General features: G+C 32.1%; 1 protein-coding gene and 1 long non-coding RNA gene across 6 annotated transcripts in view; one reads left to right on the forward strand and one right to left on the reverse strand.

Annotated features, from left to right (window-relative positions):
* Positions 1-3,164, reverse strand: part of LOC132931749 (uncharacterized) — a 32,081-nt gene extending 28,917 nt beyond the window's left edge. Inside the window, exon 1 of the long non-coding RNA XR_009662776.1 lies at positions 2,992-3,164. This is a non-coding gene — a long non-coding RNA (uncharacterized LOC132931749). The remainder of the gene's footprint in view (positions 1-2,991) is intronic.
* The window catches only part of LOC132931748 (pendrin-like), a 79,096-nt gene extending 61,684 nt beyond the window's left edge, over positions 1-17,412 (forward strand). For 2 of the 5 annotated variants that reach the window (XM_060997725.1, XM_060997724.1), the window contains 3 exons: positions 12,263-12,448; positions 13,750-14,660; positions 15,315-17,412. In XM_060997725.1, the coding sequence (XP_060853708.1) occupies positions 12,445-12,448; positions 13,750-14,660; positions 15,315-16,397 (1,998 nt within the window). In that variant the 5' untranslated portion in view covers positions 12,263-12,444 and the 3' untranslated portion in view covers positions 16,398-17,412. Of the gene's footprint in view, positions 1-12,262; positions 12,449-13,414; positions 13,587-13,749; positions 14,661-15,314 lie in introns of those variants that run through there. The other 3 variants (XM_060997727.1, XM_060997726.1, XM_060997723.1) reach the window with 2 other exon arrangements.
* The last annotated feature ends 883 nt before the right edge of the window (positions 17,413-18,295 follow it).

The raw sequence follows: 18,295 nt of genomic DNA on the forward strand, positions 1-18,295 counted from the left end.
GCAATAAATTCTTCTTGCCTAGCTGCTATTGGCACGTGTTTTAACAACGCGCACGACGGTAAAGTCGATGGCTTATCGACGAAAATTATTATTCCCATGCAATTTGTTCCGGAACAATCGACCCCGAAGGCCCGAACAATATTACGGTGCGTGTACGTATCAAAGCGCAAACAGGTAATACAATAAATAGCGGTAGAGGTATAGACCGCGCGTGTGCTCATAGTCGGCGAATCGGTGTGATCAGACGTGAACTGTTTAGTACTATTCAACATCAATCGTCGTCATTAACTATATATACGATTCGAAATGGGATAAGACCGCCGTCGACCGTTGAGCATTATAAACATAATATACTAAACGAGAAACGATCGAAACTCTAAACGTATTAGACACACGCCGCGACGGCTATTGTTTTCGACGATTTTATAGATAAAACGGATTCTGTAAGAGAACGAGAACTTTGCATGTCACAGCCTATTATAACACGATACGTATAATTATATATTATACACTCGCGCGCCCGTATATATATATATGTATGTATACGTATAATATTTATTATGATATAAAAAGCCAATATTTCAAGACTATATGGTTTGGTATTTATTTGACGAAATAAAGTATAAGTTGTCACTACTATTTTAATGATACAATCTGCTTGCGTATAGAGTTAATTAACATTTATATTTCACGTGCCTTGAATTTTGTTCGACAATTAATATTCTTTTGATATCTCCACGCGGTGTGTTTTCGTTTCGTATTATAACCACTGGGGAATGGATGATGAGATGTGGTGATGCTAAATAATATTATGCGCGTACACGGCTCTGCGGTGTGTGTACGGAAAACGGATAAAATTCATTACGGTCAACGGACTTGACGGTCGATTTTTAGTGTCTTTGGCCGACAAAACGACATTTCTGGCTAACTATACACGCACTACAATGCGGAGTACAGGCAAAACACACGTCAACGACACACGCTTTGAAGATTTATGCTAATACAATAAACTAGTTTTAATTACATAGTTATCTGGCCGCGGTTCAAGTAGAATTCGCTGCATCTAGACACGCGGCGGTGTGTTATGTTGGGCCGTTTGAATGGGCGCCAAGAACAGGGGTAAATCATCGTTCTTCCTTTCGTTTGATAGACAACTCTAACACCGTAATAAATATCGATCGTTGTCGTACGAGATATTATTATTATTATTATAATACCCACGCGCAAAACGAGTGGCGTTCCCTCCGACCTAACCTCGTTTTTCGTCTTAAACCATCCCGAATTGTCGTTTTACGTCACGAAGATTGTAAAGTTTTACTAATAACAGACATCTATATACACGGTAAACGGTATAATTTAATGTGAAAACTACACAATTACTAGCGATCGGCTCCAATCATTATATTATAATACACCGTCACCACTGACAGGTTTAATAATATTATACGCAATTGACTACAGTTTTCATCTGGTACTGAGGTACATCATAAGTATAAATATAATGCATAACTGCCAAAGTATAGGTAAACGTGTGTAGAGTAACTGCTTAAATATATAAATAGGTATATTATGTATAATTGTTAATTTAGATATATTTAACTGAAAGTTCCATCCGTCTTTTCAATAAATTATTTATTTATTTTTTGATATTTTTGCTATGAAAAATGTAATGTAGTTACTTTTCGATGTCTCAATATTGATCATATCGTCCATTAGAAACTAAAAATAAATAGTAATATACTACAATAAACAATTGCAGTGACTCAATGGGTACTCAACAAGAACTTTCTGGTCTCGGAGTAAAATTTAATTTGATTTTGTAATTCGTAGTACTTTTTAAGCGTATATTATTATTATTAAATTATATATGTATAATATATATCCCAAGAGTCAACCCCAATCGTACCATCATGTTGATTTTTATAACATAGTCAATAGTAAGTCGTCGTATGTCCGCATTTGTACATTATACTTTATAAAACACAATCAACAAATAACCACATGTAAAATGTACACGCATAATGGTATAAAAAGGGTAAAAAATGACCTGTACCAGTGAAGAAATGTCTTTTATGAATAAAAATGATCGGAGTTAAAATGTCCATCTATACCGATTGAGTGTTTATAGATTATTTTAAAGATTATACACACGAGGAGTATAAAATCGAATATCTCAGAAAACACTATTATCAATTATTACGAACACAATATTCGAGGAGAAGCTTGCGGCGATATATTATAATATGAAACGTTTATTATTTAACAAACATTTCTTTATTTAGCTTAATCCCACATAAATCACGAGATGGATTTAAGGGTAACTGGACGTTTATATTAAACCCGACTAATAAATTATCATGGCTCACGATCGAAACAACTCTGTCAAACGGTTAATAAATTAATACAAAATAAATAATAATTTATCAGTTATGAGTTTATGATATATTTTATACATTTATGAACTTTTCGCCGGATATATTATATATGTATATGTATCATTTCCGACAATGATTTAGTTAAATAAGTTTAACCAAATATAATATAGCTTAAAAGTAGGTATACAATATTATAATTTAGATTTAATTGTACTTTAAATTTTATAAAAATATAAAATATAATAAATTTGGAAAGTATTGTAAGATATATTATAACAATAATGTAGTTATACAATTAAATTACAAAAATCTAAATTGTATCTATAGTTGAACGTGCTCGACGAATACGGGGCGTATACATTAAATCTTTACGGTAGTGATTCGTTTGAAGCGATTTTAATGATTTTATCGTCCACCTACTAAAATTGTAACTGACAACTATACTCTATAAATATATCTATTTAATTAAGGTAATGCATCTGCACTGTTAGAACTGTTAGAAGGTCAATCCTAACTCTTACCGCTACGAGTCTTTACATAATATTTGTCAATCTTAATTTTCATTATCAAACCGTTGAAAAAAAATAATAAAATATGTAACTTATAATGAACTTACGTTTGTATTTCCCTCTTTTACAATGCGCTATCGCGGTTCCATGATAGTATACATTTCCAACTAATACAATTTGGAAATTTATATACCATAATATAATTATCAAAATAAGTTAAAATACTTAAAACTAATAACTATAAGTTAACAAGCATAAATATTATACACAATGACTAACCAGTAACCGTGATACTAATAAAATATACATAATATAATATAATGTAGTTGCGGAGCGTTCCTATAGTTATCATTTCTATTGTCGTGCACAGCCACTTTAGATAACCCAAAAATTTCTTTGTAGGATTTTAAATAATTCCAGATAATAACTGCAGCTGGTATATTTTTATGTTTTTTGTGCGGTATAATGTCGATAAATCGATATAAATATAAAATCAATAAAAGTTTTGATAAACACCATCGACCATCACCTTGCTAGTTGCATTTCATAATATTATTGTATCACCGCAATAACGAGTTGAGTCATAGTTAATCATAGCGATTGACAGAATATTGTTCTACGGCAAGCTCAAGGTAATCGTTCTATAATATTTAACTGGTTCGTTAAAGTCGAGTTTATGAAAAAATAAATAATGATAATAATATAATAATTGCGTTATAAACGCAGTTGAAAAATGCTTTACATCTAAAACACTCGTAGACGATTTTCTTACATAATCGTTGTGCGTAACCGAAAACAGAATGGTTTCTCAACGTGCGTGGAAATAAAAACGGATGATTTTAATGTAAAAAAAGCGACTGTGAATGTTTTTGAGACGAATAATAAAAAAATAACTAAACTAAAATAACAACGTCTGTACGCGGAGAAAACCCTATAGTCGTTAGAAAATCCACAGGACGTTCGACAAGATTTCGTTAGTTATATTATCATCGGGTTCCTCGCAGTCCGCACATACGGTTCGTACATAAATCAACCCCTCGACCTCATTGCGTTTCCCACACCCCGTCGAGACGCTTTCTTATTCGGCGGCGGCGGTGTGATTACTTTCTTTCCGCGAGACTGCGGCAAATATTCGTTATTTTCCTCAGAGAGGTCTGATGTTGTTGCCCTATATATATATATATATATATATGTGTGTGTTTGTGTGTGTGTGTATATACATACAATATACATATATCAGTGTGTCCTTTCGTTGATGGTTTCATTTCGTTGAAAGCTTCCCCGCCACCAATCCTATCCACCACCGGTCTTTCTCTGACACTCTCAAACACACACACACACACAACTGATCATGCTATGTGTTTGTATGTGTCACACGAGAACACGACGTGCAGACGTCGTTATTGGAAGGGGTAGTTTTATTGCTCGCGTAGTTTTGATGCGTGCCACGAGGACTCGTCATCGGTTCGTTTCACCCCATTTTACGAAATTTGCTCATCATCCTTATCAAATCAAAACGCACACGCCACTCTCGTCATATATACCACATGCGTATACGGCATACTATTGTATTGGCCGAAATTCAACAACAACTATTTATCTTATTATTTAATTTGTATCATGTTATTATTTTCTATTACTATCTGGTTTTCTCATTATTCCAAGTTCGCACTAGTCCGCCTAGTCTCGTCGTGCACTCGTGCCTAGTCGTGTCACCTGCAAGACGCAGCTTTTCTTCTAACGTTATAATTTGTATAAGTATAAAACCGATACATCTAAATTTCAAGACCGTCGTTAGTCTTTTCTGACTTAAGGCTTTAATCGTCATTAGAGTGATTAGCGAGTCTGATTCGAAATATTTGTATGATTTCAATAACGCAAAATTTTGCGTTAACGACTTTTTTTCTAAATTTATAACACTCTGACGTTCAGGCATACGCGCAGTCATCAACTTCCCGAAATGAACACATGTTTGTCTAGAGAGCGGAGATGATGAATAGATCACTGGAAATGTATGCATTGTATTATTATATTTGTACTGAATGCTGTCATGAAACATTGTGTGATAATATCTATTAATTATTTCTCATATCTGTTGCACATGTCTCTCAAAATTTTAAAGTCACTTATTATTGTCTTACTGAAATAATAATTACAAAAATAACATGAAGCTTGAAATTTCGGTCACCAGATGTAACTTATTATAAGCGATGAGAAATTAGAACACAAGTTAATACAGTTTATATTAATGCTATCATAACTTTATGAGCATTTTTATTATTTAACACCAGGTAGATATCAGGTGAAAGGATTATCCATAATTTGTAATAATCAGCTGTTTTCTTAGTATAATAGTAATGTAAATTAATCTAATATAGGTGTTTACCTATTGCAAAAAATGTTGTAAATATTATTACATCTGACTATTATTTAATTATTATCTAATCGAATAATACCTACCATGTAAAAAACAAATTAATGATAACGTTTGCACATGTTGACAAGCTATTATTATGTATCAAAAATATTTATGATTTTAAATTTAAAAAAAGACTATTTTTCTTGATTGGTGGCATTTTCAGACAGAGATAAATGAGATTGCAGTATATTTTACAATATCTTTCAAGTGTTTTGCTAAACTATTTTTAAGTGTACTATAAAAAAATATCAGCATAGTATTTTTATCACTATGAGTTTGGAATAATCAATATTTAAATGTAAAACTAATTAGCAATTATTTATATAAATATATTGAAATCTGTATAGTATGTAATAATCTCAACATTTTTTTCTAAGTCAACATAACTTATTTGTACTTAACTTCTTTTATGCCATTAAAAATAAATAACATATCATATTATTATTAATTAACTCATATCAATATATGACGTAGATACAACGTAGTGCAATTGTAATATATCAATGTAGAAAAAACAATTATTTTTTAAATAAAATATTTAAAGTGTATCTACTTAATTCGTAAAATAACTAATATAACGCAGTGAAGTTTAGAATGGATTAACGTTTAGCATTATATTTTTTTATTATAATATATTATACAATTTTATATATTTGTGATTTTAAAAATTTCAAAAAAAACATGTTTGCATGTCAAATAAATTATTTTTTGTTTTTTCAATTCATTGATACTAGCAGACAACAATTCATCACCACGAAACATAAAATTATTAAAAAATGAATAATCATAGTTAACACACGTGAATCACGTGACGGTATAATAATTAAATTATTATGTTTGTATTATAACTTATAATCTTAAAAATAAATTTATTTAAGTATTTAAAGTTGCATTATGAACAACATTTAATAGGCAATTGACAAAACAAACTACTATATTAAAACTTGCAATAATTATTTGTTTGACATACAAAAATATAAAAATACTTTTTATACATTATAATATTATTTCATGCTATTTATATAGAAATAGAAAAAAATATATAATAATTTCCATGTGTAGAAATTGAATTGAATTATCAATTCTAATAAGTAATAAATTTACCAAAGATCGTAAAAAATAATTACAAATAATAAAATAAAAATGAATGAAACTGCTGATCATAACTAACGCAGCACGCAATAATATGTATTTTGTATTTTTTTTGTTAAGACTATATAAATTAAGCATATTATAAATATTTATAAATATTATCAAGTAATAATTCAACGAGTTACGATATAGTTTATTAAAATCACGAGAAATGATGTTATCTGAAACCCATGAAATACTAGTTTTGACTGTTATGATAAATAAAGTAATTTCATTTATACAGTTAAAATAATAATAATAATAATAAGATTGATCACCGTTAACATAAACAATAATAAAATAATTTAAATAAAGTGGTATACAGTGCTCTTCTATATTAAACCTAGTTTTCAAATATTCATATAGTTACATATCATATTTCAGAGGTTAGGTTTTAGGTTTTTTTCCCAGAATGAGTAATCCGTATAGATTAAAAATATCAGAGTTATATATCCTGTTGAAAAATTAAAGTTTCAACATTCGTGTTACGTGATAAGATCAATACTAACTGTGTATTATTACAACGAAGCGCTGATAAACTTAACACCGGTTCGGTGTAATATCTAAGTATACGTATGTAATATGACGGAAAATGTGTAACCAAATCATTCTTTGGACTGTATTCTATTACTAGACAGTACTTTTAAATGAAAAAAAAAACTCGTTCGCAGTGCCAGTCGTATTCCGAATAATTAAACATTCCTATTATTTTCCCATGTACTACGAGTATTATTAATATTAGGTATATGACTCTCATCCGTGGTACTTGATATTTTATACACGCCGCGTAATATTTTCTGTGATTTTTGTGTTTTACTCGCGAGGTTAGGTTAGGTGCATAATGTATAGAATGTAACGACTTCGGCACGATCCGCTTGAACAGGAGTCTACCGCTGTTATATAGTATTGTATTACGACGATCGTATAACACCGTATAGTCGGATCGTTGGTCGGAAAAAAGGTCCGTTTTCGAGTGTCGCGTCTGTTTTTCCTCCGATCGCATACCAATTAGGTGTATAGGTATTACAATATAATATTCAGTTCAGTCGTGACTCCGTCCGTACACCTACTTCGCGCGATCCGGCGGTTTGTCCGCCCGCAAACGCCTCTCCGCACACAACAATAAATAATAACATTATACCTACACGTTTGTCGGCGCTGACCGCGCACATACCTACCCGTAACATATTATTGTATACGCGACACGCCGACCGCTTCGATATATTATTATTATTATTATTATTATTATATTGGTTTCAAACTGTTTACACGAGGGACCGGCTCGACGTGTGTGGGCGACGACGAAAGTCTCCGAGCGCGTTAACGGCGGCGGCCGCGTCCGTGTAAATATTTATAATACGAGTCTCGTAAAGCCTCGTACGAGCACTACACCCTCGAGTAGGACACCGTTCGCGGTGTGGTTCTTCTCCGGCCCGAGTTTGTATATATTAATATATTAATGTGTATTTGGTTAAACGCGACGGCGATGGGCCTATACCGATCCCGTGCGGGACAACAGGGCGAACGATGGCGTGCGCATTGTGTATATTATTATTATTATTATTATTATTATTATGTGTATGTCTGCGCGGAACACGGCGGACGACGACGACGACGTGACGGCCTAGTCAAAACACCACCGGGTGAGAATGAATTATGAGCTGACAAAAGACGTATAATAATATTATATATACAATATTATATATTATTATTGTTGTATATACGAGTGGTATACAGTGCTGCTGTAATATACGTTTATATAGTGCACGTCCGCGCATTAAAACCCGAATAGATCATTCAACAAGTCCGGACGACACTGACTGCGTAAACATCGCATTAATTAAATCACATTATTTTTAGAGTTCTCGCGGGGCTTGACGAACAGGCGGCCGGCCAGCAGCAGCCGCGCGGGGGAGGGGGCACCGGATCTTCTCATCTCGGGCGGCCAGACGTCGAGTCACGTGGAGCGCGCGGCGTAGATGGGCTGCTCTGGACGGAAAACGGATCTTTTCGATTCGTCTTGCCACACACGAGCACGTGCGTCCGAAGCAATAGCCGCGGACGACTGAGCCGAGCGCACTATATGCCCGTTGTAGTGCGTGCGTTGCGTGTGCACGGCATGATATTATTATATATTATATGATAAAAAATACACACGATATTATGATAATAATATTGTATTATACATTATATACGTATTATAATATATTGTCGACCGAAGTGAAAGAAAAACGTCCGTCGTCGGCCGGCCGAGAATTCGAAATATATCACTGTGAATAATATTATAATAGCAATATATAATGCGACACGACGCAATACAAAGATTCTGATACGAAGCTGTTGTAATTTATACGCATACACAATGCACACGTCGGTGTAACAACGGATTAACACGGACGACAAAATGTTCGGTGACAAAACGACCGCATATAGCGACGACGACAACTTTTAATGTTCCGTTTTTCTTTTCCCTTTTTTTTTCCTCCGTCACGTTAAAACTTATCGTCGACCCACGTAACACCCGTGTTAAGTTCATAGAAATATTGTCAACGAAATGTTGAATTGTGTCTAACGCATTAGTCACCTACAACCATCGCACACACTACCTAGAGGATTTTGTAATTGTTTTTTTTCTTGTGTGTTTTTAAAAACGTTAAAGTCGTACTTTATTTAAATGGATAATTATAAGACCACAAAGCCAAACAATAAACATAATACTATGCATGTACGGTTATAAATAATCATTATTATATTATATAATATATTTATTACTTAGGGTATGTTTTTTCGTTTCAACAAACAATCAATTATAAAATTAATGATCCAAAAAGTATTTAAACGTGCAAGTATTTAATTGTTATGAGATTTCGGTTGGATAATCCGAATACTTATATTATAAAGATTAATAAGTTGTAAGATATTACATTTCGTCAATTAGATCGAACAACAAGGGTTGTTTAATCAATTAAATCATTTAAATGCTAATATATTAGTGTGATAAACTGGTAAACATGCAAAATATATTGTATTATATTATTGTATTATAATGTATAATATGTATATCATTTTTTTTTCTCAATAATTTTAAATATTAAATTAGTTATTAATTGTTTCTTAACCATAGATAATAGGTAACATAGGATTTACAGCCGGCCATATCGTTGTATTTTATTATTTGTAAAAACATGTTCCATTCACTAATTTCTTTGATATAGAATTGTAAACAATAGTCATTTTGTAACTTGTCAAGTTATTGTTCATGTAGTACGTTCAAACACAGCTAGTAAATATTTCTATTTATGTAGACTCGTCTTGACAGATGGTTAATAATAATAATTATAATCATCACTAGAAACATTAATTAAATTAAATATATTACAATTAATAATTTATACAAATATTTAATTATTAAGTATGGTTTGATTTGAATACGGTAAATACACTCAAGTTAAACACATAGAAATTATACTTGTCTTCATTATTGATAAAATTCTTTATTAACGTACTTGGTCTTTATTTAATTGTGTTATTTTAATCAAAATCTAAATAATAATAAAATACATACTTGATAATATATATATAACATATTATGTAACTTGATTTACTCAAAAATAGTTGAGGTATGTATATTGTATAACGTGATCATAATTTGTTTTACTCGAAACGGAACACTTGTAAATTTTAATAGGAAAACCATAATATGTTTTGTGTAAAATTACAACACTAGAAATATAGTAAAACACAGTGCGTTTTAATTATAAAAAAACATTAATTTTTTATTTAAAATGACTAAACAAAAACACTGACAAATGTTAAAAAGAAAAACTTGATTATAGTAGGTACTCAATATTCAAATTAATATGTACCTATATAATAAAGTAATAAATATATAATACTAGAAAATGTATAACTTGTAATTTTCACAGACAACAGAAGCTAATAAATGTTAGGTTATTGACAAATACAAATGAATATTATGTAGGTAGGCGTTAAGAAATCCGTAAAGGATTTATTTTTGTAAGGTTTTCAAATTTGTATGTAATATGTAGGTTCAACAATAATGTTGAACCTACATATTCTAACCGTTCAGTACACCACAGTGTAATATTCCTTTGAATACCACTTCATTTATAAAAACAAAAATAGTCCCTATGAACAAAAAGTAAATTACTAATTTATTGCTATCATATTAAAATTAATATAATATCATATTTAATCAATGTGCGCATTTATTATTATATTACCTATAACTAATTTAATAATATAGCGTTTTTCTAAGAAGATTATAATACTAGTATAATTCTATTTTATTATTTATATTTGCTATAAATCTAAAATAATATTATATTACTGTAATATTACTAATTACCAATTTTTATTATGCCTTTACGTAAGGTCTGTATGACTGTATATGGATTATGCTAAATAGGATAATATTATGATATCAACGTCTATAAATCATGTTATGTAAGATGCATTCTTTGCAATCTTACATTAGAGATAAATTTATAAAAGGCACAGAAAAATCTATGAATTATTTATTAAACACCAAATAATTTTTTGATGAATAAAAATAGTTATTATTGAATTAAACCAAAATATTGTGGCAGTTGTAATAACATTATTGTAGTTTCATATAACCCAATAACACAATCTAAATCATATTGATATCACTTATTAGTAATCAATAAGTTTTTCACACGATTAAAACAGGATATAGGTACTCATAACTCATTAAATATGATATTCATGACACGATAATCATAGTAATTCGTCAATTTATTAATATTTGTATAAATTGTTTAATAATTAATAATATCGTATAATATAGTTAACTGTACCAATTAAATTTATGTTATGTAAATGTTACAATAGTTTTCGCTTGTAGATAGCGATATTGAATCGTTACCATGATCACTGTTTACAGTATTCCAAGAGTACACATCATTACAATAGTCTGCTAAAATATGATATAATATTATTTTTTTTTTAATATTATAATTTATATGATTTATAAAAACTATAGAATTGTTTTTTTTTTTGTGGCCATCTTGAATTTTTTTAATCATAATAATATTTAAAAAACATTACATTTTTTTTAGGTTTTTGTTAATGATTATAAAAACATTTACCGTTTGACTATTGTTTATTACCATTTAAATATTTAATAGGTAGTGCCTGTTGGTTAATTTAAATTTTTTCTTAAAAATATTAGAATATTTAATTTTTTTTTTTTTCATATTAGTTAGGTACTTTATAGGTACTTTACCTATTAAAGTTCGTTAATATTTTAATGTATATTATAATATATTTATTTTATTTTATTCTATTATTTATAATTATTATAATTATTAAAATATTATATTAACATACTTTTATATAATAGTTGATGACATTTATCACGGTTGATATGATAATAAATTAGCAGTGCATATTATAATGATATCTGATAAACCATCGAGTATGATATATTATTGAAAAAAATATTTATATGATTTTAATCAATATCACTGACAACTTGACTAATACGAACTGAATAGGTTTTGATCAGGTTGTGTATAATTATTTTGATTAATAATATTTAACAGATCTCTATCATCAAAAACAAGATGTATAGGAAAGTACTAATAGGATAAGATACTTATTTTTTGATTATCTAAAATTAATTCAAACCACTCGAAAATAAATTAAAATAATGTTTATTTTTACTTTAAAGTATTATTGTTTTATTACAGCTGTAGTACACAATTAATGATATATATATATATATAACTGTAATAATGCAATTCATAGGTATACATTTAATTTAATCTATTTGAAAATTTTAGATAAAATATTTCACTTCTACATATAATATAAAATGGTGAGGCATCATGTTCTCATTTAATAGTACCTATTCATCAAAAGTTACTCTTTGGATATTTTCAATAAACCGTTGGTGACCAAGTACCTACGTTTGTTGTACGTTATTAAACACGCAAAATTTATAATATTTCGTCGCAGTTCAATAATGAGTAAGTTTTATAATTCATTAATTTAAATATAATGTAATTAATTATAATGATTTATTATTCTAGATTTTTATTTATACGCGGTTAATTAGTAAATTACCTAATAATTTTCATATTATACATACCATAACTAGTTATATATAATCATGTACTCGTTAAATATTATTTATCAAACGTCGTACGTCGTACTCATAAAAGTTTTACTTGTCATAATTATCATAGTTTAACATAATAAAAGTGGTTCAGGGGAAAATATCTTGTAGTTGCAGATTCATTAGATATATTTTTTTCATTTGTAATATTGTTTTAATTTAATTTTCTCGAGAGTATATTTTGAGATGGCAATATAGCAAGTATAGATAATTTTTTTAAAGTTAAATTTTAAATTAACATACTGAAGCATTTTCAAAAAAATTCTATTGCCTGATATTTTGTGTTTAAAATAAATAAATAGTTATTTATAGAGCAATGAGCAATTTAAATAAAACAGATATAAATATACGTGGGAACTTTTTATTTCAACCATTATAGTTATTCTTATGTATAGTTTTTCGAACAATCAGTTAATTCACGACAATTTTGAATTCAACTACCTAATACAAATGTGTGATAATGATAAATCGTTTAAAATTTATCAATAAGCCAAAATACTTTAAAGTTAAGATTCGTTGAGAGCAATTTTTTATCTAAAATACCGAAAGCATAAATCTTTAAGAAATAACAATGAAGTTCAAGTTATTAATTATTTATAATTTAATAACTGCGAATTTCAATTAAGTTGAATTAAAATTCGGTTTAGTTTTTGAATGTATTAAATACAACATGACAGTATTAAATTTTAATACCTTGATAAGAAATATATGAATAATGTAAAGTGTGACACGTGATTAATATTATGTTATCAACACTTCACATGCCATTTGGATAGATTTAAACTTGAAAGCGACTACACTGTCATACAGTATATAATCGTACACATTTTCAGAAACGTGTTATAGTTCAGACAACGTATTAATAACAAACGCGTGTCACGTTAGCGCGTTTGTTCAATAATATTCTTTTTTGAAGAAAATAATATTCTGATTTTAAAGTATAATTTCAATTTATCAAAAAAAAAAAATGATCGTCAATGGAGTCACAGGTAAAAACCCGTCAACGGAATAATATCGCTGTTCCGTGTAGTTAGAATTGAATGGTCTTACGAACGCGGAAAAAATGCTTTTAAACATAATATTTTAAGCGAATCGGAAGTGCGCGACTTATTGGTACTAATCGTTTGTTTGTTTGTTTTTTTTACTCTACAGACGCCAAGACCGAGATGATGGACCGTCAACCAGAAATCAACACGCAGCGGCACGTGTACCAAGTGGACGCGCTGTCGGCCAACAACAACATTCCGGCCGAGGCGACCCGGCGGCCGGCCGCTAAGAAACCGCACAAGAAAAAACGCACCTGCGCCGACTACGTGAAGAAGACCATACCGTCCATTGACTGGCTGTTCCTCAACTACCGCTGGTCGAAGGACTTCGCGGAGGACACGATGGCCGGCATCGCGGTGGCCGTGCTGAACATCCCGCAGGGCATGGCCTACTCCATCCTGGGCAACGTCGAGCCGACCGTCGGCCTGTACATGGCCGTGTTTCCCGTGCTGGTGTACAGCCTGTTGGGCACGTCCCGTCACATATCGCTGGGCGTGCTGTCCGTCCTGTGCCTGATGACCGGCAAGGTGGTGACGACGTACGCGACCGACGGCGCCGAGGACGACCCCACGCTCGGTTACTCGGCCATCCAAGTGGCCACCGCGGTCACGATGGTGGCCGGACTCGTTCAGCTGGTCATGTACGTGTTCCGGCTCGGACTGCTGTGCACAGTGCTGTCCGAGACGCTGGTCAGCGGCTTCACCGCGTCCGTGGCCGTCATCGTGCTCACGTCGCAGCTGAAGGAGCTGCTCGGCGTGGACGTGGCACGGCGGCACGGCATGATGCAGGTGCCGAACACGTTCTACGATTTCGCCGACCGTTTCCACACCATCAACTGGGCGACCACCGCGGTGTCCATCACCACCGTCACCATTCTATTGGTGTACAACAAGTACCTGAAGGAGAGGATCAACAGCAGGCTGTGCATGCCACTGCCGATCGAACTGATCGTCACGGTCTTCGCCACCGTCCTGTTCCAAGTTACCACTATCGCCCAGGACTATAACATGGTCCAGGTAAGCATCGCTTGACTGCTTCTTTATTCACGTGTGGCCGTATAACAAATCAATAAACAACGTTTTTTTGTCCGTTTTTCTATCTATTCCCAAACCGGTCAATGACGACCAGCACTTTATACGTTTATCAACGAGTACGCTTTTTTTCGCATTTTATTAGAATTCGAGTATCACTCGGTCAAAAATAAATATATAATTATACAGGCCTTTTTTAAAACATTAATAAAAAAAAATACATACAATGAATTAGGAACTATATAATATATTATCGTTAATATTTGAATTAAACGAGATCTCAATTATATAATATTAATTTTGTACAAATACATAATTCGTATGATTTTTCAAGCCCTTAACTATATAGGGTATATATACCCCGTGAGCTGACCTTAGTTAAATCTGATTATATTATCAATTATCACAATGATATTATTATCCATCAATAACAATGTAAATTCATTAAAAAAAAATAGGTATACATCTTTGTTTTGACGTTATGACCGATAACCATAATATTCAAAACAGTACTCGTGTCGTTCGAAACGTAACTACGTTAAACTAAAACCCGTGGCCGACTCACTTCTATAAAACTTTACACGTGACGTTTAAAGTTTAAACACGTGATAAATTATTTATCGTTCGATTGCATTGCAGATGGGTGAAATCAAAGCGGGTCTGCCGGCGTTCGAAGTGCCGCCCGTCAAACTGTTCTCGGCCGTGTTCGTGGACGCCTGCGTCATCGCACTGGTCGCTTACTCCATCACCATGTCGCTGGCGCTGCTCGTGTCGGAGAAACTCAAATACCCGTTGGACACCAACCAGGAGCTGCTGGCCCAGGGCCTGGGCAACGTGGTCGGTTCGTTCTTCTCGTGCCTGCCCAGCGGCGCGTCACCGTCGCGCAGCGCCTCACAGCAGACGGTCGGCGGCAAGACCCAGATGGCCAGCATCGTGTCCGCGGCCATCATAGTGGTCGTACTGCTCTGGATCGGCGTCGTCTTCGAACCGCTGCCCAGGTGCGTGCTGTCCAGCATCATCGTGGTGGCGCTCAAGGGGCTCCTCATGCAGGTGCTCAACTTCCCGGAAATATGGCGCAAGTCCAAGACCGACGGCACCGTGTGGATAGTTACGTACCTGACCGTCATAATACTGGACATCGACTCCGGACTGCTGATCGGCGTGGTCGTGTCACTGCTGTTCGTGTTCGTCAAGGGCGTGCTTAACGAAGTGCACGTGCTCGGCCGGTTACCGAACACCGACCTGTACGTCCGGCTGGACCTGTACGGCGACGCCGTCGAAATACCCGACGTCAAGATCGTCCGGTACGCCGGTAGCCTGAACGTGATCAACAGGTACATGTTCAAGAGAAAGCTGATCGAGGTGACGAGGGACGACGACGCGACCGTGACCGTGACCGTGGTCGACGGCAAGAACCCAACCGGAGGCCGGCGTCCCGCTCAGTGCGTGGTCGTCGATATGGCCGCCCTCCAGTACGCGGACGCGGCCGGCGCGAAAATGCTGTCCGAATCGATCGAATCGCTCGTGTCCGACGGGTTCAACGTGTATCTGGCCGCCGTACCCGACAGCTCGTTGGAGTTTATCCGCGGCAGTAACGGCGTGAAAGCGGTGCGATTCTTCCCGACCGTGCACGATGCGGTCGTCTACCACCAGTGCAGTAGCAAAAAAATCCAAGACTCGATGTATGACACACAACCGTCCAAGACTCCGAATGGATTGTAAACGCACTTGCGAAGTGCACATATTTTTTTCCATTGAAAAATCGTAAATAAATGTTTATTTTTTTAAACTGTAACATTTAAATATTCAACATATAGGTATAAAGCAAAAAATATTTTTTTGTAATTTTATGCTGAAATCAACAATGCAAGTTTTTAAACTTTTTTTTTTTTTGGTGCCATGTATTCGTAACTACCTACCTATTATTTTTTTATATAAATATCTATTAGTTAGGATAAATACATACGTATTATTATTAAAATGATATTAATAATTTTAGTATACAATTATTTTTTTACTTTATTATAATATTAGAAAATTGTTTTGTAATTAATATAAAGAATTAATGTTTATTATTGCTAGATAGTTTAAGTTGTAATGTATATTATCTTTTTTAAATAAAATGTTTTGTAACTTGTATGTTATAAGTAACGCGTAAAGTTATTATTACCGAAAATCACTATAAATTACAAATAGTCCCATATACGAAAAAGTACATATGAAAATTAAGTACGGTATTTATATTATTATAATGCAATTGATGAATTGTATTAAGTTGTCAACATATAGTTTCTGTAATATAACTGTACATTAATTATTTTAAATATTATTAGGACCAATTTGTTAAAATTACTATTATAGTTTATGAAAATTATACATAATATTTTATATATACATATATACATTTATTCTATGTACAAAAATGATGCGTTTTAAGGTTTTTATAATGCAATAAAAATAAAAAGTACTTTGTAATAATTATTCGAAAAATTAATAATTTTAAGTGAAACTACATCATTACATTATTTTGACCGTTTCTTAGTGCTTAGGGCAATAGCTCTATATGATACAATTGTGACAATACATCTTCATATTATTATCATTTATCCTCATGGTGACAGTGTAATTTAATAAATTAATAACTGTAGGTGTTTTACCAAATATTTATATTAGCATTTTATAAGCAATATATAATTTTTTAAATATATTGGCTTTGTTTGTGCTACTTAAAGTTTTAGTTTTGACTTTATTTTTTTTACCGTTTATGTTAATACAATATTTGTTTGTGAGTAAAAGTCTTGGAAATTTAATAAAAGGTTATTCATAAATTGTTTTTAAAGCAGAAACTAAAAATATAAGCATTACTTACGGAATTTGTAATGGTTTTTTATGAACATTTTAAGTTTTAATGTTGACAACATTATATATTTAAACGAAAAATAACGATTTTATATTTTTTTATTGTGATGAAATTTTATTCATATATACACTTGAAATTGTTCACCATTGTCAATTAAGTATGTTTATTATTATTTAAATATTGTATAAAATGGTATAATAACAATCATTATATAATATTTAAGATTTGTTTGGGCAAAAATTAATCAATTCAACCTGCTACGATTTGACTACCTAATAAAAATAAATTTCTAATCGTAATGTAAATAATACGTAATAAAAGTCTTTAGAAATATAGGATGACAGGCCGTTTTCACTTGAAATAAATAATTTTTCATGTGTAATAATCGTTGAATAAAAATTTAACACATCTATTACAGTGACCTATTTAATAACAGGATTCAATGAAGACCTACAACTGTACACAGAGAAGCGATTTTTCTAGGTGTTATTATTCAGATATTTACATGCAACTATTATTATTATCATCTATTATTTACAATACTGAATCTTCAAAACACGTATCACTGGTATCGCAATGTAAATAACGGTTCAAAAATAATATTATTATTTCTAGTTTCTATTTTAATGAAATATGCTGTAGATACCTATACAACACGAAAACACAAAAATATTGCACAACAATTGTTGTGACTATTAATTGCACGGTCGATTGAATGTTGTGGTATTTTGCTTATGCAAAATTTAAATGTGCAAAAGAG

The sequence above is a fragment of the Rhopalosiphum padi genome, chromosome 1 (assembly GCF_020882245.1).
Source record: "Rhopalosiphum padi isolate XX-2018 chromosome 1, ASM2088224v1, whole genome shotgun sequence".
Lineage (NCBI taxonomy): Eukaryota > Metazoa > Arthropoda > Insecta > Hemiptera > Aphididae > Rhopalosiphum > Rhopalosiphum padi.